This window comes from Salmo salar, chromosome 13 (genome assembly GCF_965601325.2).
Source record: "Salmo salar chromosome 13, fSalSal1, whole genome shotgun sequence".
Taxonomy (NCBI): domain Eukaryota; kingdom Metazoa; phylum Chordata; class Actinopteri; order Salmoniformes; family Salmonidae; genus Salmo; species Salmo salar.
Window position 1 is genome coordinate 72,535,190 of NC_138303.1, and position 21,381 is coordinate 72,556,570.

The following is a 21,381-nucleotide window of genomic DNA, read 5'->3' on the forward strand; positions in this document are numbered from 1 at the left end:
TGACTAGAGAAAAAAAAAGTCTGGATATATGAAATTGTTTATTTTTGCTTCATTGCATATACTCAGTTTTCAGACTATCTATTTCTGTCGGGCCAATAAGAAAATCTAAAAATAGTCCAAGGATGCTTCACTCCAGGTTGTTATTAATCTGCAAGACAAATTGTGGGTTGGGGGGAGGGGGGGGGGGGTCCTTTTACATGAATGAGAATACCACAATGATTTTCTTTTGACCAGACTAGAGGAAATTACAGACGAGTTCAACCACAGGTACATTGGATTGGGCACCGCATCCATTCACGGAGTAGCTAAGTCCCAGTGTTAGGTGTATTCTCATGCAGACTCTGTAGAGCCAAATCTGACCACTTCATTTCTTGTTCTTTCACAGACTCTGTTGATCCTCCATTATCTTGCTCAGCTTCAGGCAGTTCACTCTGCAGGAAAAAAATTAAGTATTAACCACATGAGAGCAAACTGACTGAACAAAAATATAAACAACATGTAAAGTGTTCATCCCATGATTCATGAGCTCAAATAAAAAAATCACAGATGCACAAAAAGTGCATTGCTCTCAAATGTTGTGCACATAGCTGTTAGTGAGCATTTCTCCTTGCCAAGATAATCCATCCAATTGACAGGTGTGGCATATAATGATTATTACACAGGTGCACCTTGTGCTGGGGACAATAAAAAGTGCCGTTTTGTCAGAGCGTGCAATTGGCATGTTGACTGCAGGAATGTCTGCCAGAGAATTGAATGTTAATTTCTTTACCATAAGCCATCAACGTCATTTTAGAGTTTGGCAGTATATCCAACCATCCTCACAACCGCAAACCATGTGTATTGCGTCGCGTGGGCGAGTGATTTGCTGATGTCAACGTTGTGAACAGAGTGCCCCATGGCAGCGGTGGGGTTATGGTATGAGCAAGCATAAACTACGGACATGAACACATTTGTATTATATCGATGACAATTTGAATGCATAAAAATACAGTGAGATCCTGAGGTCCATTTTTTTGGGAGGGGGTATCTGTGACCAACAAATTCATCTCTGTATTCCCAGTCATGTGAAATCCATAGTTTAGGGCCTAATGAATTGATTTCAATTGACTGATTTCCTCATATGAACTAACTCAGTACAATCTTTGAAATTGCTGCATGTTGCGTACATTTTTTTTCAGTGGAGGCTGCTGAAGGGAGGACGGCTCATAGTAATGGCTGGAACGGCATCAAACCATGTATATGATAACATTCCACTGATTCCGCTCCAGCCATTACCACAAGCCCATCCTCCCCAATTAAGGTGCCACCAACCTCCTGTGGTAGTGTTGTCCAGTTTATACAGAAGTATGAGTATCAGGCATAAGTAATTTTATTCAGAAACCAGGTAAAAGAGGACTCATGCCAAAGGCATTTCCTCTATTTGATTCCACCAGGGAGAGAAGAGAACCAGCAAGCTACAACAGTGAGCAGATTAAAGGTATGTATGAGACTGGTACTAGATGGCAAGTCTGAATGTCTCGTAATTCTACCTGGTCTCAGTGCATTTTGTATTATTCTGAACGTACATCTAAAACTCTCCACTTAGTATGGTATATGTTACGAATTCAAATTTGTTGTGGCTAATGTTGAGATTCAAAAGCGCAAGCTTTGGGTTGCTAGACGTTCGCGTTATATACCCACCCTCCTTTTGTTTTTTGCCTTAAGTAACCATACCAAATGTAACATACTAATTTGAGTGTCACGGATATTTACTGTTACATTTAGTCTGAGGCCAGGCCGCTTATTTAGTAGCCAGGCAGTGAGCTGGTTTTAATATCTGTATTTCCTCGTTATCGAAGTTCCACCTGCAACATGAAACAGGTTTATAAATCGCCATTGCCGTTAAACGTTTATCCCATCTATAATCCATCCTACACTAGAATCCTGTATTGAAGATATGTTACTAGTTAGATCAGGATATTTGGCAGAGCTGATGAGGGTTCAAATGATTAAAAAGGGCTATGGCGCGTGTAACCGCACAACACAGTGCTTTCTAGCTATATAACGTAAGCTTGTTTTGGAAAGTGTAGTCCAAATGTTATTTTTTGGGCTTCATACAATAGCGATTTGGGTTTGCCATCAAATAGCTAATACATTTCATGCTGCCATCATTATTCATATTCACGAATTATATATAAACTAATAATTGAGTGAGACCGTTTTAGAAGCTAAGTTAACAACGCTATATCATGTAGCAGTTATCAAGTTAGCTAATCCTCATCTACAGCATAAACATTGTTTTAAAGGGTTTACATACCAATGGGATAGTGACATCTTCATAAGGTAGACGGTCTTCCCTCCAAGCATCATCTGTAAGGTCAAGAACCCTTCCATCTCTTTGAACTTCACTGTCCATCTCTGGATGTTTTGGTTGCCTGCTAGTAGTGCTAGCTAGGTGTGAAGATGGCACAATACAGTATCCTTGTTTGTTGTGGTGGTTTAACCGTAGAAAAGTAGTCTGGTGTGGCAAGTCAGAAGTCTCAATATAGGCTTATGAAGCTAATTTATTTGCCAAAATATGTTATGTAAACACAATACTTTAACCAAACAATGAAGCCATGCAAAAATCCTTAAAACCTGCGATTCAAATGAGTCGCAGTATTTTGACGTCATATTCTTCGGGAGGGGGATAAGTGCGGTGTTCACGGGTTTCCACTAGATAACACAGCCACAAAGTCAAAATTAGCTACATAACTTTGCATTTACGTCTGACACGTGCCACATTCAACCAGTTAACAAGTCAAACATTTTAAGACTTTCCAAATTCCGACTAGCACTAGAACGCAGTTGGGCTACATTCAAATTATGGAATGGTTGTGTCGCAACTGTTCATGAATCAAATGCAGCAAATGCCTTCTAGTAAAGGGACGTTCGCGAACCAACTGCGCTTTTTGGACGGTTTTTTATGTTAAAAGTTAGGAACCGAATCGCATCGGTAAAAAAAAAAAAAAACATTTAATTTGACTCCCTGATTTGCCTACTGTACCTCTGTTTTTTGACATTCATATAACGATTATCTGCAAATAAGTTACAATCATTATCTGAAGATGGTGAATCCTCACTGCAGAAACAATAAATAGTGGGGAGAGCACAGAACCGGTCGCAGCCTTCTGTCCCCAAAGGCAGGAGCAAAAAAAAATCGCTAAATTTACTTCAAAGGCATTGAAGTTAGGTTCTGAATTAAATGTGAAAAGGTACTTAATGTATGTTTAAAATACATATTTTCTAGGTCGTTGAAAATGCATATTTTCCGGACGTTGAAATCAGGTTCATTTTCGGTTCTGAATGAAAGTTGAAAATATGTAAACTCAGCAAAAAAAGAAACGTCCTCTCACTGTCAACGGCGTGTATTTTAAGCAAACTTAACATGTATAAATATTTGTATGAACATAAGATTCAACAACTGAGACACAAACTGAACAAGTGACTAACATAAATGTAATAATGTGTCCCTGAACAAAGGGGGGGGGTCAAAATCAAAAGGAACAGTCAGTATCTGGTGTGGCCACCAGCTGCATTAAGTACTGCAGTGCATCTCCTCCTCATGGACTGCACCAGATTTGCCAGTACTTGCTGTGAGATGTTACCCCACTCTTCCACCAAGGCACCAGCAATTTCCAGGTCATTTCTTGGGGAATGGCCCTAGCCCTCACCCTCCGATCCAACAGGTCCCAGACGTGCTTAATGGGATTGAGATCCGGGCTCTTCACTGGCCATGGCAGAACACTGATATTCCTGCCTTGCAGGAAATCGCGCACAGAACGAGCGGTATGGCTGGTGGCATTGTCATGCTGAAGGGTCATGTCAGGATGAGCCTGCAGGAAGGGTACAACATGAGGGAGGAGGATTGCCTGCAATGACAACAAGCTCAGTCCGATGATGCTGTGACACCGCCCCAGACCATGACGGACCCTCCACCTCCAAGTCGATCCCGCTCCAGAGTACAGACCTCGGTGTAACGCTCATTCCTTCGACGATAAACGCGAATCCGACCATCACCACTGGTGAGACAAAACCGCAACTCGTCAGTGAAGAGCACTTTTTGCCAGTCCTGTCTGGTCCAGCGACTGTGGGTTTGTGCCCATAGGCGACGTTTTTGCCGTTGATGTCTGGTGAGGACCTGCCTTACAACAGGCCTACAAGCCCTCAGTCCAGCCTCTCTGTCTATTGCGGACAGTCTGAGCACTGATGGAGGGATTGTGTGTTCCTGGTGTAACTCGGGCAGTTGTTGTTGCCATCCTGTACCTGTCCCGCTGGTGTGATGTTCGGATGTACCGATCCTGTGCAGGTGTTGTTACACGTGGTCTGCCACTGCGAGGACGATCAGCTGTCCGTCCTGTCCCCCTGTAGCGCTGTCTTAGGCGTCTCACAGTACGGACATTGCAATTTATTTCCCTGGCCACATCTGCAGTCCTCATGCCTACTTGCAGCATGCCTAAGGCACGTTAACGCAGACGAGCAGGGACCCTGGGCATCTTTTGTTTGGTGTTTTTCAGAGTCAGTAGAAAGGCCCCTTTAGTGTCCTAAGTTTTCATAACTGTGACCTTAATTTACTACCGTCTGTAAGCGTCTTAATGACCGTTCCACAGGTGCATGTTCATTAATTGTTTATGGTTCATTGAACAAGCATGGGAAACAGTGTTTTAAACCCTTTACAATGAAGATCTGTGAAGTTATTTGGATTTTTACGAATTCTTTGAAAGACAGTGTCCTGAAAAAGGGAAGTTAATTCTTTCGGAGTTTATTTTACAGACGTTGAAAATATGTATTTTCCAGATGTTGAAATCAGGCTTATTTTTGGTTCTGAATGAAAGTTGAAAATAAGTAATTAGTAGACGTCTATTTTTGGGCCAAATCAAGGCTGGTCCAGACTGGACAAAATCTGAAGATTTGGTCCAAACCAGACGAAAAAACAATGTCAAGGCCGGTCCGGAACTGCACCAAAAAAAAGACGTCCAAAAGGCATCAGAGTCAGTCCGTGCTTACTGAGTTGTAGAGTACAGTGTTGCCTGAAATAGAATTTTATGAATGCCCATCTATCAAATGTTATTGGTCACATGCACGTGTTTAGCAATGTTAATGCGGGTGTAGCGAAATGCTTGTGCTTCTAGCTCCGACAGTGCAGTAATGTACCCAATACACACAAATCTAGTAAAGGAATGGAATTAAGAATATACAAATATATTGATGAGCAATGTCAGAGCGACAGAATAAGATACAGTAGAATAGTATTGGATAAAGTATATACATATGAGAGGGTATGTAGACATTATTACAGTGACTAGTGTTCCATTTATTAAAGTGGCCAGTGATTAAGTCTATTTATATATGCAGCAGTCTCTACGTGCACAAACAGCATGGTGAAGAAGGCGCAGCAGCGCCTCTTCAACCTAAGGAGGCTGAAGAAATTCGGCTTGTCACCAAAAACACTCACAAACTTTTACAGATGCACAATCGAGAGCATCCTGTCGGGCTGTTTCACCGCCTGGTATGGCAGCTGCTCCGCCCATAACCGGAAGGCTCTCCAGAGGGTAGTGAGGTCTGCACAACGCATCACCGGGTGCAAACTACCTGCCCTCCAGGACACCTACACCACCCGGAGTCACAGGAAGGCCAAAAAGATCATCAAGGACAACAACCACCTGAGCCACTGCCTGTTCACCCCGCTATCATCCAGAAGGCGAGGTCAGTACAGGTGCATCAAAGCGGGAACCGAGAGACTGAAAACCAGCTTCTATCTCAAGGCCATCAGACTGTTAAACAGCCATCACTAACATTGAGTGGCTGCTGCCAACATACTGACTCAACTCCACCCACTTTAATAATGTTAAAATTCATGTAATCAATTTATCACTAGCCACTTTATATTATATAATGTTTACTTACCCTACATTACTTATCTCTTATGTATATACTGTACGCTATACCATCTACTGCATCTTGCCATCTTGATGTAAGGTATCACTAGCCACTTTAAACAATGTCACGTCATATGTTTTCATACCCTGCATTGCTCATCTCATATGTATATACTGTACTCTATACCATCTACTGCATCTTGCCTATGCCGTTCGGCCATCGCTCATCTATATATTTTTATGTACATATTCGTATTCATTCCTTTACACTTGTGTGTATAAGGTAGTTGTTGTGAAATTGTTAGGTTATATTACTTGTTAGATATTACTGCATGGTCGGAACTAGAAGCACAAGCATTTCGCTACACATGGTTAGCAGGTGTTAATGCAAGTGTATGTGACAAATACATTTGATTTGATGTCTATTTAACAGTCTGATGGCCTTGAGATAGAAGCTGTTTTTCAGTCTCTCTGTCCCAGCTTTGATGTACCTGTACTGGATGATAGCGGGGTGAACAGGCAGTGGCTCGTTTGGTTGTTGTCCTTGATGATCTTTTTGGCCTTCCTGTGACATCGGGTGGGGTAGCTGTCGAGGGCATGTAGTTTACCCCCGGTGATGTGTTTAGCAGACCGCACCACCCTCTGGAGAGCCCTGCGGTTGCGGGCGGTGCAGTTGCCGTATCAATCGGTGATTCAGCCCGACAGGATGCTCTTGATTGTGCATCTGTAAAAGGTTGTGAGGGTTTTAGGTGACAAGCCAAATTTCTTCAGCCTCCTGCGGTTGAGAGGTGCTGTTGCGCCTTCTTCACCAAAGTGTCTGTGTGAGTGGACCATTTCAGGTTGTCAGTGATGTGTACGCCGAGGAACTTGAAGCTTTCCACCTTCTCCACTGCAGTCCCGTTGATGTGGATAGGGGGGTTCTCCCTCTGCTGTTTCATGAAGTCCACAATCATCTCCTTTGTTTTGTTGATGTTGAGTGAGAGATTATTTTCCTGGCACCACACTCCCAGAGCACTCAGCCTCCTCCCTGTAGGCTGTCTTGTCATTGTTGGTAATGAAGCCTACTACTGTTGTGTCATCTGCAAACTTGATGATTGAGTTAGAAGTGTGCTTGGCCACGCAGTCATGGGTGAATGGGAAGTACAGGAGGGGACTGAGCACGCACCCTTGTAGGGCCCCAGTGTTGAGGATCAGCGAAGTGGAGATGTTGTTTCCTACCTTCACCACCTGGGGGTGGCCCGTCAGGAAGTCCAGGACCCAGTTGCACAGGGCGGGGTTCAGTCCCAGGGCCTCGAGCTTAATGATGAGCTTGGATTGTACTATGTTGTTGAATGCTGAGCTATAGTCAATGAACAGCATTCTTACATGTATATTCCTCTTGTCTAGATGGGATAGGGCAGTGTGATGGCGATTGCATCGTCTGTGGATCTATTGGGCGGTTAGAAAATTGAAGTGGGTCTAGGTTGACAGGTAAGGTAGAGGTGATATGATCCTTAACCAAGTGGTAAGCCTACCATTTGTAAAACTCCAAAAAAACAACTCAGCACAGAAACAAAAAATAATTTGGCTCGTGCTTACTGGGGTGTAGCCCACCATGTCAGCCCCAATGGAATTTTATGAATGCCCATCCATGTGGTAGGCCCACCGTTTGTAAAACCGGCCATTGCATTGGCTTGATTAGTCCTGATTCCTGTGACTAATCAATTTGGCTATTTAAGGTCTGAATAACAGCATCCCAACTTTATCAGGAGTTATCGTGAGCTTATTTGCAACGTGTTTACACAGCGAGAAATGCAGAAGTGTTTTTTTTTTCGCTATGATCAGCTTGTCAGAAATTGTTGGATACAAACTTGAAACCACTGATCATGACAATGGGGTGAAACTGCTGGACAACAGTTGTGATTGTCCATTTTACTTTGACATGTCCTGTTTTTAGGATATGTTGTTTGATAACATGACAGCAAATTTTTTTATTTGATTGAGCGCCGTTTAGGTTCGGCTAGTTGATCGGAGAAACCTGCATGATGTAAAAAGTGTCCGTCTCATTGTCATACATCCAGCCTGTAGGCTACAGAAAAGGGCACATACTCTTTTTACCATATCCTATATCTGCTACATGATTTATGTTAGACAATTTTCTTGATGGAACTTTGGTGGAGCGCTGCAGAGATGCGTCTCTCCAACAGCACCCTGGCCAAATCTATTAAATTGGCCATGTAAAAATGTATTTGAACGTGCATATCCAGATCTGACATAATGGTAGACTACTTTTTGGGGCTTTACATGACAGAATTTTTTTCATGGTTCTAGGTCGAATTTCAAGCATTTTGAATGAAGAGCCGCTTGGGAGCCAAATTATGTGATTATTCTACGTGAACGCTGCCAAATTAAGCAATAGTGTGCAACTGCAGCACGCAATTTGGGGCGTTCCTGCATGTGGGAATTAATACATCTGCAGGAACGCCCCCTTCGAGCATCCCATTTGTTCCTGCATGAACACCCCCCTCGAGTACGACATCTTCATGCTTGTGTGACACTTTTGAATGTGGGTCAAAAGGGAAAAAAAGTATCTGAGTATTCCAGCCTCCCGCCTGCAGTACTAACGGGGGCGACCGGTAAACAGTGTCGTTAGCTCCCGCCGGCCGATCTCCTGCCATCACCATCTTAAACAGAACTGCAGGAAAAGAGTGCCCAACTGGCGGGGGCAAAGGACACTGTCGCCCCCTCTAACAATGCAGGCGGGAGCAACACCGTGTGCTAACTAACTGGCTTGTACATGTTGTCGCTCCCGCCTGCTGTGTACTCGAGAAAACCATGCCTGACCAGTGTGTACTAGCTATAGCTATCTACTGTTGTCATCCCCACCTCTTCTTTAGAATTTCATTGCAGTTGGCATCCAACGTTATGGTGCATTACCACCATCTACTGTAGTTGAGCACTTTTTTTATCCTTTATTCAACAAAGTAAGTCAGTTAAGAACTAATTCTTATTTACAATGACAGCCTAATGGGGAACAGTGGATTAACTGCCTTGTTCAGGGGAACAACGACAGATTTTTACCTCGTCAGCTTGGGGATTCGATCCAGCAACCTTTCAGTTGCTGGCCCAACACTCTAACCACTAGGCTACCTGCCACCCCTCTTGCCTATGTACTGGAGTCATAGCTTAAAAATGGACCAATATAAGTATAAAGAGGGGTTCCTGCAGATGCAGTACAGGAATTCCCCGAATTGCAGGCTGCAGTTGCGACGTTCTCAAATGATGCGGCTCACTGAAAACACTTGGAATGCCCATTACTAGTGCCTTCATCAGTGTAAGCAATTTTTTAACAGAAAGTGGTCAAATGAGACTTTTCAAAATGTCCACCTTTGTGCTACACATCCAATAAATGGAGTGATGTGATTGGTCAATGAGTTACAAAAACATGACCAATTTAGAGTCAATGTTCAACTAACCAATGATGATGGATCATCCCAGGAGGGGGCAGGACAGGTGGGTGATTGGCCCAGGTGGGAGAGCAGAAAAGGCTCTCTTTGGCAATGGACAGGTTCATTTGATGGGCATCCAATATGACTCCCTCCAATCTGACATTATTTGAGTCTTGTTTTAGATTAGCCTATTGCTGTTATGGATTGTGAAGTAGTAAATTAATTAGGGCATTATGTTGAGAGATTGCTGGGCAGTTCTTACTGGTGTAAGAACTGCTCAAGTAAAATGTAGCTAATTTAAAAAGTACTCAGTAAAAGAAATTGAGTTTTACAAGAAAAATATTTACCTTGATAATTAGCCAATTTCGCTAAGGTTACCTGAATGTTGTTACACATGATCTTTACCATGCATTACATTTAAAAAGGAAGAGAGGAAATGAATGTACAGTAGGAACTACTAACTATTTTGTGAGTTGCAACAAGGCATATTTGTATGTAAAATAATAAAGGATTTGTCCAAAATATATTGAGGGTTCTTTTTTTTACAATCAAATCTCTCTTTTTTTATGTAAATGAAATGTTCTAGAAGTGTACAGACACCCTTTTTGTGATTTCACATTTTTGAGAAATTTACCCCAAACAGCAAATCACCTTCTCATCCTCGTTGTGTAGTATGGGGGCCCTGAAAAAACATTAGCAAAAGGCTCCAAAAACACCCAAAGACGTCCTTTTAGAAATGGCAAGGCTCTCAGTATAGTGAAGCAGTTATTTATATGTTGTACAAATGAATTGTGTCATTCTGAACTTTATCCGCAAAGTTCAATTCCATTTTGTTTCCGACTGGAGAGATAATTTTGGCCATGTAGTGTTTGTGGACACCTGCTCATTGAACGTCTCATTCCAAAATCATGAACATTTAATATGGAGTTGGTCCCCCCCTTTGCTGCTATAACAGCCTCCACTCTTCTGGGAAGGCTTTCCACTAGATGTTGGAACATTTGCTGTGGGGACTTGCTTCCATTCAGCCACGAGCATTAGTGAGGTCGGGCACTGATGTTGGGCGATTAGGCCTGGCTCGCAGTCGGCGTTCCAATTCATCCCAAAGGTGTTTGATGGGGTTGAGGTCATGGCTCTGTGCAGGCCAGTCAAGTTCTTCCACACCGATCTCGACAAACCATTTCTGTATGGACCTCGCTTTGTGCACGGGGGAATTGTCACGCTGCATCAGGAAAGGACCTTCCACAAAGTTGGAAGCATAGAATCATCTAGAATGTCATTGTATGCTGTAGCATTATGATTTCCCTTCACTGGAACTAAGGGGCATAGCCCAAACCATGAAAAACAGCCCTAGACCATTTATTCCTCCACCAAACTTTACCTTTGGCACTATGTATTCGGGCAAGTAGCGTTCTGCTGGCATCCGCCAAACCCAGATTCGTCCGTTGGATTGCCAGATGGTAAAGTGTGATTCATCACTCCAGAGAACGCGTTTCCACTGTTTGAGTCAAATGGCGGCGAGCTTTATACCACTCCAGCCGACGCTTGGCATGGTGACCTTAGGCTTGTGTGAGGCTGCTTGGCCATGGAAACCCATTTCATGAAGCTCCCGACGAACAGTTCTTGTGCTGACGTTGCTTCCAGAGGCAGTTTGGAACTCGGTTTTGAGTGTTGCAACCGAGGACGGACGTTTTTTATGCTCTACATGCTAGATGGCAGCAGTGTATGTGCAAAGTTTTACACTGATCCAATGAACCATTGCATTTCTGTTCAAAATGTTGTGTCAAGACTGCCCAAATGTGCCTAATTTGTTTATTAATAACTTTTCATGTTCAAAATTGTGCCCTCTCCTCATTAGCCTATGTTAGCTCAACCGTCCCGTGGAAGGGACACCAATCCCAAAGAAGAAAGGCTTTCTTACAGGCGAAAAAAACTGAAATTAATATATACTGAACAAAAATAAAAATAAAACATGCAACAATTTCAAAGATTTTACTCAGTTACAGTTCAGAAAAGGAAATCAGCCAATTGAAATAAATAAATTGGGCCCTAATCTAATGATTTCACATGACTGGGCAGGGGCAGGGCCGTGAAAGTTAACCACGCTTTGCATCGCGGCAATAGGGTTAAGTGCAAAGTGGCTCATTAGCAAGGATCGCTACAATATACTTATGCTGCATTGAAGGTTTGCTAGTCATGTTTACAGTTAATAACTTGTAAGTACAGTTGTTTTAAAGTAACATTCCGTCTCAGGATATAAAAGTGTCACCTCTTTGGTGACACTTTTCCCACTTTGGAAGGTATGTCCAAAATTGGTAGACAGTTCCTAAAAAATACATTTACATTACAGAGCAGCGCAGCGCACAAGTATTAAATCCAGATTTCCGATGCTACTTCACCTCCCTAAATCAAAATCATGCATGGATGCCAATGTGTTCCTTCAGGCAGTGTTAGATTTCTTTCATCTTGGAAGTGCCTTTGGCTATAGGATTGTTTGGTGCTGTTCATTGAGTTTCTGCCACTGCTTGATGCTTGGCTGTTTGGTTTGTCACTGGTTTTTGCTCTACTGCTATATATATTTGCCTGTTGGGCTCCGCTTGTCTGTCTGTGGAGTTTGTGCTTATTTTAATTCTCGTCTGCTGGAGTTTGTGCTGATTTTAATTCTTGTCTGCAGCAAACCTGTGCTGCAACTTTGCATGGTTTCTTGGAATGGCTACGATCATAATGCTTAACCCATATTGTCTACCTTAGGTAGGGGCTTGTCATTTCTGGAAAGGGCCAGCCCTTTACTATGGCAGTTGTCTGCTCTTATCTCTGAATAGATTTTGTGTGTTTTGCTATGACTTTGAATTGCCTTTGGCGTGTCTGCCAGTGTGCTGCCTTGTAGCTCTGGAGTGTTGTGTGCTGAGATGTTGTGAATGTCAGAAGCAAGAAATTAAAAGTGTTTGTTTGGCTCCGGCAGGTGTGCAATTTTGCATTTGCTCCTTTCCCTATTAGTGCCGTGAACAATGTTCCCTGTAATCGCCGACTGTAGACTACAAATTCAAATATACATTCGCTCAAGACCCTTTTTTTTTGGGCCCTAAAAATGTCATTTTTTTTGTCTACTGGTTTTCAAATCCAACTTCATCAATTGCCATCGCAGTAAATGTTTGTTTGAATACAGTAGTTGTCACTTCCATCTGAGGGGATGTCAGAGGGAGCCTTTCCGCAATAATCCACCGGAATGCAGAGACTGGCCCTTGGGAGCCATACAGAGCATGGTTCCAGGACATGTCCAGGTAGGCTGTAGCAGGCATGGAATGCCAACTCATGTTGTATACATTTTAATCATAAAAGGCTGGAGTACCCACATTTTGAACACAGTGAGCTGTCATACAAGGTTCCAAAAAAATACATTTTATGTATACTGTATTCTACTCCATAGGCCCATCACCCATGACCAGCCGAGCGACATACTGAAGCAAGACCCCATGACCAACCGTGTGATATCCTGAAGCAAGGCCCCAAAGACCAACAGTGCGACATCCTGAAGCAAGGTCACTGGAAAGATCATTCCATCATCCAGCCTGTCCTGAAGTTGTCAGGGGCCTCATTTATAAATGTTGTGTACGAATAAAATATGCCCCAAAATGTGCGTGCGCCAGTTCATGCAAAAGTTAGCTTTTGTAAAAACTGAATGTGCTTATCCTCCCGCAAACTTTAGACCATGCGTTCGCAGTTTCTAGTGGTTGAAGTATTGCTTGGCAAGAAGGCAAAAGTAGCCTAGTAGTAGCCTTGTCCTTGTGAAAATTGGGACTCTATGATGACACTCTTATTAAAAAATAAAAGTAAAAAAAAAAAAAGTAATAAACAGGTAGCTAAATATAATAAGATGCAATCATTGGCCATTAGTGAGAAGAGCGAAAATCTATTTATTTTATCTTGGCTTTCTAAACTAATTAGAAATAGGCATGTATTTCCAATAATGTATTTAATTTCCATGATCGTTGCAGAATACATTTCTCAACATTTCTGGCCATGATGAGTTCATACTGTATTCCTGAAGTAGCCACACAACAAATGACCATGCACATCGCTCGTTTAATTGGACCTATTACATACGCTATTATAATTTAAAGCAATGTCATACATCTGGCGGGGAGCTTGGTTTATAATATACAGTAGAATTTAGCAGGTGAACGGACAGTTGATCTTTTGCATTGAAGTGTGTAGGCTACCACTGTAAGTAGGCCTAGGGCCTACTGTAGTTTTCATTCTTTTTAGAGCAGACAATGTTTCAGAATTCTCAGACAGCGCAGCATATTCACATTCTGGAAAATGTTTTTGTCTTTCAGAAATGGTCAGATAGGCCTACAGCAAATGTCACTGCAAAAGAAAACATTCTGCCAACACCTCCAAAGACATTTGATCATGTTTGCCATGCATTGCTATTTCATTTAGATACTGCCTTGGTCTAATTCCAATACTTCCAAAGTATACAGCAAATAAAGGCATTATTGTCACCATAAAAGGTGAATGATGGGCGTTTTACGACAGGTTTGATTTATAACGGGAAACATGCATAGGTATGGCATGCTCCAAGTTTATAAATCTTAATATTTTCGTACGGGCGCAGTCTTTTCAGAAATGGCGCATAGAGATATTTAGTGTTACATTTTTGCAACAGTTTAAAGGAGGCCCCAGGTGAGAATTGGATGATAACTATTCTATTTAATTGGTTGCTGATAGCGTGCATGGAATGCCAACTCATGGTAAATGCATTTTACCTAAATGTAACCTTTATTTACCTAGGCAGGTCAGTTAAGAACAAATTCTTATTTACATTGACGGCCTATCCCCGGCTAAACCTGGACAATGCTGGGCCAATTGTGCGACTCCCTATGGGACTCCCAATCATGGCCGGATGTGATACAGCCTAATACAAAAATGGGAGAGTATACCCACAATTGCAGTGAGTTGTCATAAATATTTTCTATACCCATCCCCAAGATCAGCTGTACGTAGTACTTCCTGAAGCAGCCCATTCGAAAGTCTGCAGTCTACTGTCTAGCCTTTCCTCAAGTCAGGTGAGAATTGAAACTTGACCTGTTGGAATTGAAACTTGACCTGAGACTCTCTACATCAGTCTCACAACTCAATCGCTGGTTGAAAACTGTTTCCTGCCCCTCCCAAAAGATAGAATTTGTAGATAATTGGCCCCCTTTCTGGGACTCATCCACAAACAGGACGAAGCCTGGCCTGCTGAGGAGTGAAGGACTCCATCCTAGCTGGACAGGTGCTCTCATCTCATCTATCAACATAGACAGGGCTCTAACTCCTCTAGCTCCACAATGAGATAGGGTGCAGGCCAGGCAGCAGGGTGCAGGCCAGGCAGCAGGGTGCAGGCCAGGCAGCAGGGTGCAGGCCAGGCAGCAGGGTGCAGGCCAGGCAGCAGGGTGCAGGCCAGGCAGCAGGGTGCAGGCCAGGCAGCAGGGTGCAGTCTGACACTAGCAGGGTGCAGTCAGCTCAGCTATGCCCATTGAGACTGTCTGTGCCTCGATCTCGGTTGGGCAAAACTAAACATGGCATTGTTCGCAATCTCCTCCATTCCCGTCATTATTGAAAGAGATTGTGATATCTCACATCTCAAAATAAGGCTACTTAATGTTAGATCCCTCACTTCCAAGGGAGTTATAGTCAATGAACTAATCACTGATCATAATCTTGATGTGATTGGCCTAACTGGGGTGGCAGGTAGCCTAGTGGTTAGAACATTGGGCCAGTAACCAAAAGGTTGCTAGATTGAATCCCCGAGCTGACAAGGTAAAATTATGTCGTTCTTCCTCTGAACACGGCAGTTAACCCACTGTTCCTAGGCTGTCATTGTAAAAAAGAATTTGTTCTTAACTGACTTGCCTAGTTAAATACATTTTTGAAAATAAACCATGGCTTAAGCCTGATAAATTTACTGGGTTAAATGAGGCCTCTCTTGGTTACACTAGTGACCATATCCCCCACGCATCCCGCAAAGGCAGAGGTGTTGCTAACATTTACGATAGCAAATTTAATTTACAAAAAAAAATCGAACTTGGTTTTTGTCTTTTGAGCTTCTACTCATGAAATCTATGCAGTCTACTCAATCACGTACAGGCCTCCTGGGCCATATACAGCGTTCCTCACTGAGTTCCCTAAATTCCTATCGGACCTTGTAGTCATGGCAGATAATATTCACATTTTTGCTGACTTTAATATTCAGTCCACAGACCCACTCCAAAAGGCTTTCGGAGCCATCATCGACTCAATGGGTTTTGTCCAGCATGTCTCTGGACCTATTCACTGCCGCAGTCATACCCTGGACCTAGTTTTGTCACATGGAATAAATATTGTAGATCTAAACGTTTTTCCTCATAATCCTGAACTATCGAACCACCATTTTATTACATTTGCAATCGCAACAAATAATCTGCTTAAACCCTAGATTCCTAGATGCCCTTCCAGACTCCCTCCACCTACCAAAGGACGTCGGAGTACAAAAATCTGTTAACCACCTAACTGAGGAACTACATTTAACCTTGCGTCATACCCTAGATGCAGTCACACTTTTGCGGTGACCATAGTCATGAAAGAAGTCAAATTCCACATGACCGTTTAGTCACGGTAACTGCCTGGTACTCAGCACTATTGCCCCTCTAATCACTTTGACATCAATGCAAATGTCTTTGAAAATCTAATGAAACACTTTGAGAGCCAATGAGCTCATGTTGGGCAACATTTCTATAGGCTATGCAATTGTGGGAGAAAACAAGTGATGGCTGCTAATAAAAAGAGGAGCTTTCTATAGGTTAGGCTTACTATATTTATTTCTCAACTTTCCTAATATTAAGCACATTGCTTATATTTACAACAGGAATATAGCCTACCTGGCTGGCATGAAAATAAACCACGTGGAAAAGCCTCCTCCATTCGCTATTTAAGTGCATAGATGATATGTATTTATTTTTTCCCACTGCCCCTGTTTTGATACAGGTGCATGATAAGGATCCATTCTAAATCATAACAAATGTCACACATATATTATTTAGTGTGTGTATATATAAAGACAAGGTTAAATTAAGAATAGTCTGATGGGTGACAATATTAGCCTATCACTTGTGAATTATATAATATCACTTGTGAATGATGCCCAGCATAAGAAACAATGCCTTTTTTTGTGACTTGTTTGAATCATAGTTGCACACCTCATGTAGCCTAGCCCATAGGCCTATATGTTTTAGTAAGGTTTGTATCACAACTAAAGTGGCCAAATAACTTCTTAAAATTAAGCACAGTTTTATCTCATTCTCTTCATTCAAAGACTCAGTCATGTGTGATGTACTGTTGTCTCTACCTTCTCGCCCTAAACAATAATTATCGTCACAAAGAATTGGTAGAGTAATTCTTTACCAATTACCAATTCTTTGTGACGATAATTACTGTTTGTATGCTTTCTGTGAGTTTAGTAAATAAATGATTTTAAGACAATTGATGTATGGATGATTTTAGTAAAGGCTGGATTCATGCAGATACAACAATTTACGACGTTTGGAATGAGACTGGACGCGAGGTAAAATACACCATTTAAACCAGAAGATAATCGGCCTATAATATAATATATAATGTTATAATATAGGAAAGTTAAATTAGGAAAATTATAACTTTGTAATCTGAATATTTTCCTTGGTGCCCCGATCTCCTAGTTAATTACAATTAAATGATTAATCAGTTTAATCGCGTGATAATAATTACAGGGAGTTAATTGATAAACATGTCTTCAGTTTAATGGTGCCCTAAAGACACAACACTATTTACGAGTTCACTATGTACATTTCTTGATGTGTATATATACTGTATGTGTACAGTACCCGTTAAATATTAGGGGCTTCCAGTGATGTGCTTTGTATGTACAGTTCCTTCAGAAAGTATTCACACCCCTTGACTTTTACCATATTTTGTTGTGTTACAGCCTGAATTTTGAAATTGATTAAATTTAGATTCTTTTTTTTGTCACTGGCCTACACACAATACCCCATAATGTCAAAGTGGAATTATGTTTTTAGATTTTCTTTCAAATCAATAGAAAAATGAGAGGCTGAAAAGTCCTAAGTCAATAAGTATTCAACCCCTTTGTTATGGCAAGCCTAAATAAGTTCCTGGAGTAAAAATGTGCTTAACAAGTCATATAATAAGTTACATGGACTCACTGTGTGCAATAATAGTGTTTAACATGATGTATGAATGACTACCTCTTCCTTGTACACCACACATACAATTATTTATAAGGTCCCTCAGGCAAGCAATGAATTTAAAACACAGATTCAATAACAAAGACCAAGGAGGTTTTCCAATGCCTCACAAATAAGGGCATGTATTGGTAGATGGGTACAAATACAAAAAGCAGACACTGAATATTCTTTTGAGCATGGGGAAGTGATTCATTACGCTTTGGATGGTGTATCAATACACCCAGTCACTACAAACATACAGGTGTCCTTCCTAACTCAGTTGCCGGAGAGGAGGGAAACCGCTCAGGGATTTCACCAAGAGGCCAATGGTGACTTTAAAACAGTTACAGAGTTTAATGTCTGTGATAGGAGAAAACTGAGGATGGATCAACAATATTGTAGTTACTCCACAATACTAACCTAATTGACAGAGTGAAAAAAGGAAGCCTGTACAGAATAAAAATATTCCAAAAATATGCATCCTGTTTGCAACAAGGCACTAAAATAATATTGCAAAAAATGTGGCAAAGCAATTAACTTTTTGCCCTGAAAACAGTGTTATGTTTGGGGCAAATCCAATACAACACGTTACTGAACACCACTCTCCATATTTTCAAGCATAGTGGTGGCTGCATCATGTTATGGGTATGCTTATAATCATTAAGGACTGGGGAGTTTTTCAGGATAAAAAAAGAATTGGAATGGAGCCAGGAACAGACAAAATCCTAGAGGAAGACCTGGTTCAGTCTGCTTTTCACCAGACACTGGGAGATGAATTCACCTTTCAGTCGGAGAATAACCTAAAACACAAGGCCAAATCTACACTGGAGTTGCTTCAAGAAGACAGTGAATGTTCCTGAGAGGCAGAGTTACAGTTTTGACTTAAATCTACTTGAAAATATATGGCAAGACCTGGTTGTTTAGCAATGAAAAACAAACAATTTGACAGAGCTTGAAGAATTTTAAAAAGAGTAAAGGGCAAATGCTGCACAATCCAGGTGTGGAAAGCTCTTTGAGGCTTAAGTCGTCCGCATGCTTCCCAGCTTAAACAGTTTTGTAGAGTTCGTGCTTACAGTATATTTTAATGACATTTTGTGATGTTCTTGATCGTTTTGGACTTTTTTTGTCTGCTCGGGCACATGACATTTTTCTGAAGGCAAGCCGAAGTTCGGAGCCAAAGTCTACACCCCTTTGTCGATGATTGGTTAACAGTACGGATTCTTCAATAAAGTCTTTGTTGTCAATCAATGAGGGATGGATGACTTGTTTTCATGCACATTTTTTTAATTGAAAAATACTGCACCAAACATCTTAGATGTAAAATTGCATGACTAAGAGCTCTTTGGCAAAAAAGTAAAAAATAATGACAGATTTCTTGAGTTAGCTTAGATTAATTCTGACTATTTTGAGGAAGTGTATACTGGCTATGGTGTCTCAAAATGGACAAACAGTACTATTGGCACTTTTTTTCTTGTTTTTCAAGCGAAGGTCTTTTAAGGGTGTGTGTGAGCATACTCATTCCATTTGGCTAGCTGATTTCAGCTTTGCGCCAGCCAAACTGTAGCATGCTGACGCCTTTACCCAGAAAGACTCACAGCTGTAATTTCTGCCAAAGGTGCTTCTACAAAGTATCGTTGACTCAAGTCTATGAATACTTATGTAAATGAGTAATCTGTATTTAATTTTCAATAAATTTGTTAACATTTCTAAAAACATGTTTTCACTTTGTCGTCATGGGGTATTGTGTGTAGATGAATGAGAGAAGAAATTAGGAATTTAATACATTTTGAATTCAGGTTGTAACACAACAAAATGTGGAATAAGTCAAAGGGTATGAATACTTTCTGAAGGCATTGTATCTTATTGCTGTACGAGCAAGTTAGTTAGCATGTTCTAAATGTAATGGTCGGATTAGCTCCCTGCTAATGCACAGTTGTTTCCATGATAGAATCAACAACCATCAACATCATTGAGCTATGCACATCTGATGTGCTGTCCTTTGATTATTGTTGCAGGTACTTGCAGATATTGTGTGTTCTCATGTTTTTGTCATTGTTATAATTGTTGATATAACCCCAGTCAGATATTGACATGCAAATGAATAAACTACAGATCAACTGGGACATTGGCTGGCCTTCTTTTCTATATTACGCAATGCAAGAGAGCGTAAAGATCACATCTGTTACGTAAGCTAGCTAGTCAGCTAACAGGCAAAATGTGGCTGACAGTAGTTGCTCAGCTAGCATAAAAATGAGTGCATAAAATGCTGTACAATGACGAAAAATATGACAAAAACATTGACAACTTCATCAGGAAACATAAGGAAACAAATACTGTACTCACAGTTCTTGCATTCATGCACAGTGAAGGATAAAATAGTTGAATAATGTTAGAACTGAGATTCTCTGCACAGACACATGTACAAGTACACTTAGTACAAGGGCAGCCATGGAAGCTCCATCAGTCTGCACTGTAGTTCCACCAATCTGTTTTACAGCCTTTGCATATGATACATCATGACTGATTCTATATCTCTGAGCCTCTCTATATTCTCTCTGCACCTGGCATCCACCAAATGTTTCCCCCCACAATTACAATACTTAACCTTCACATTGCTCCCACATTCACCAGAATCATGTTCCCCTCCACACTTGGCACGTTTTCTTTCCTTTACACTGATCAGCTACACGTCCCATTATTTGACATTCAAAACACCATAATGGGGAGGGGACACATTTTTCTGACATTGAACCTAAGGAATCCTATTGGTACTTTTCCAAGCAAAACTTTCTCAAACCTCAGCAGCACTGATAGCTGTCAGTTCTTTGACCCTCTTTTCTACTGATCAACCTTTTGGCCTCAATCACTCTGCCTCCCTTCACATTTTTTTTATATATCATCTATGGATAAACATATTGGGTCCCCAGTGATGACTCCCCTTGACCTAGCATAACCACCAGGGTCATGGCTTTTAATCTTATTCCCATTAAGCTTTTTCATTTGCAGAATCTTCCCTTGCTGATCCTGTCTACCAGCAATCTACATTTTCCAATGAACCAGGCTAGTTTGACTTCACCTATCTCTTTCTCTACAGCATTGGTTAGTCGGGATAGGGTGTAAATGAGGCCCTGTGGTCTCATCAAACACCTTCACCCCTTTCCACTCTGACACATTATTACTCTTTCTTCCTACCTTGGCCCTCTTTGTGCTTTCTTTACTAGACTCAACTGCTTTCAGTATCATGATCTCTCTTCTTCCTATGTCTTTCCACTACTAATGAACTTGGGCGTTAGGCCAAAGATTATGGATATACTGACAAGATACTTGTCTCTCCGCCCTAACAATGGGAGTCGTTGTCCACAAAGCAGCACGGCAGGCTGTCTAGCACCCGCCTATCCTGGCTTTGGATTGGTGGATACATCTCATTATTTTAATACTTTTTGAATATTCAATTAGGGTTGTTGACATCAACGGCCTGACACTATGCTACTAGCCTCATGCCATGAATATGCATAGCCATCTCGAGACAACTCCGATATAGTTTTTCTCAAAGTTGCTGTGATATCACATGTCCTAGTTATATCAGTACACTCGTAGCAACCTAAGTATAACAAAACTTTGATTCAATCAAATAAACCATTTACTGTTTTGTTGAACAAATTCAAGACTCTCATTGACCTCCATACAAAAACTGCTTGATTGGTGGGCGGAAAAACGGTAAAAACATGCCACCTGCTGGAGGGAAACAGATTTTCCACCGAGTTGTGCCTCTCTCTTTACGTCTTCCTCTCTGGTTAGGCTAATAAACACTGCTAG

The 21,381-nt window shown here is 41.4% G+C and overlaps 1 protein-coding gene and 1 long non-coding RNA gene across 2 annotated transcripts; one reads left to right on the forward strand and one right to left on the reverse strand.

The window, feature by feature from the left end:
- Positions 1-26: 26 nt before the first annotated feature.
- Positions 27-2,615, reverse strand: anapc13 (anaphase promoting complex subunit 13). Its single transcript, NM_001146659.1, is given in 2 exon segments — positions 27-431; positions 2,297-2,615. Coding segments are annotated over 2 exon segments (225 nt in total). The 5' UTR covers positions 2,396-2,615; the 3' UTR covers positions 27-305.
- On the forward strand, positions 1,388-13,033 carry LOC106567732 (uncharacterized). Its single transcript, XR_001320140.3, has 3 exons — positions 1,388-1,477; positions 12,489-12,603; positions 12,750-13,033. It is a non-coding gene; the product is annotated as an uncharacterized LOC106567732 (long non-coding RNA).
- Positions 13,034-21,381: the final 8,348 nt, after the last annotated feature.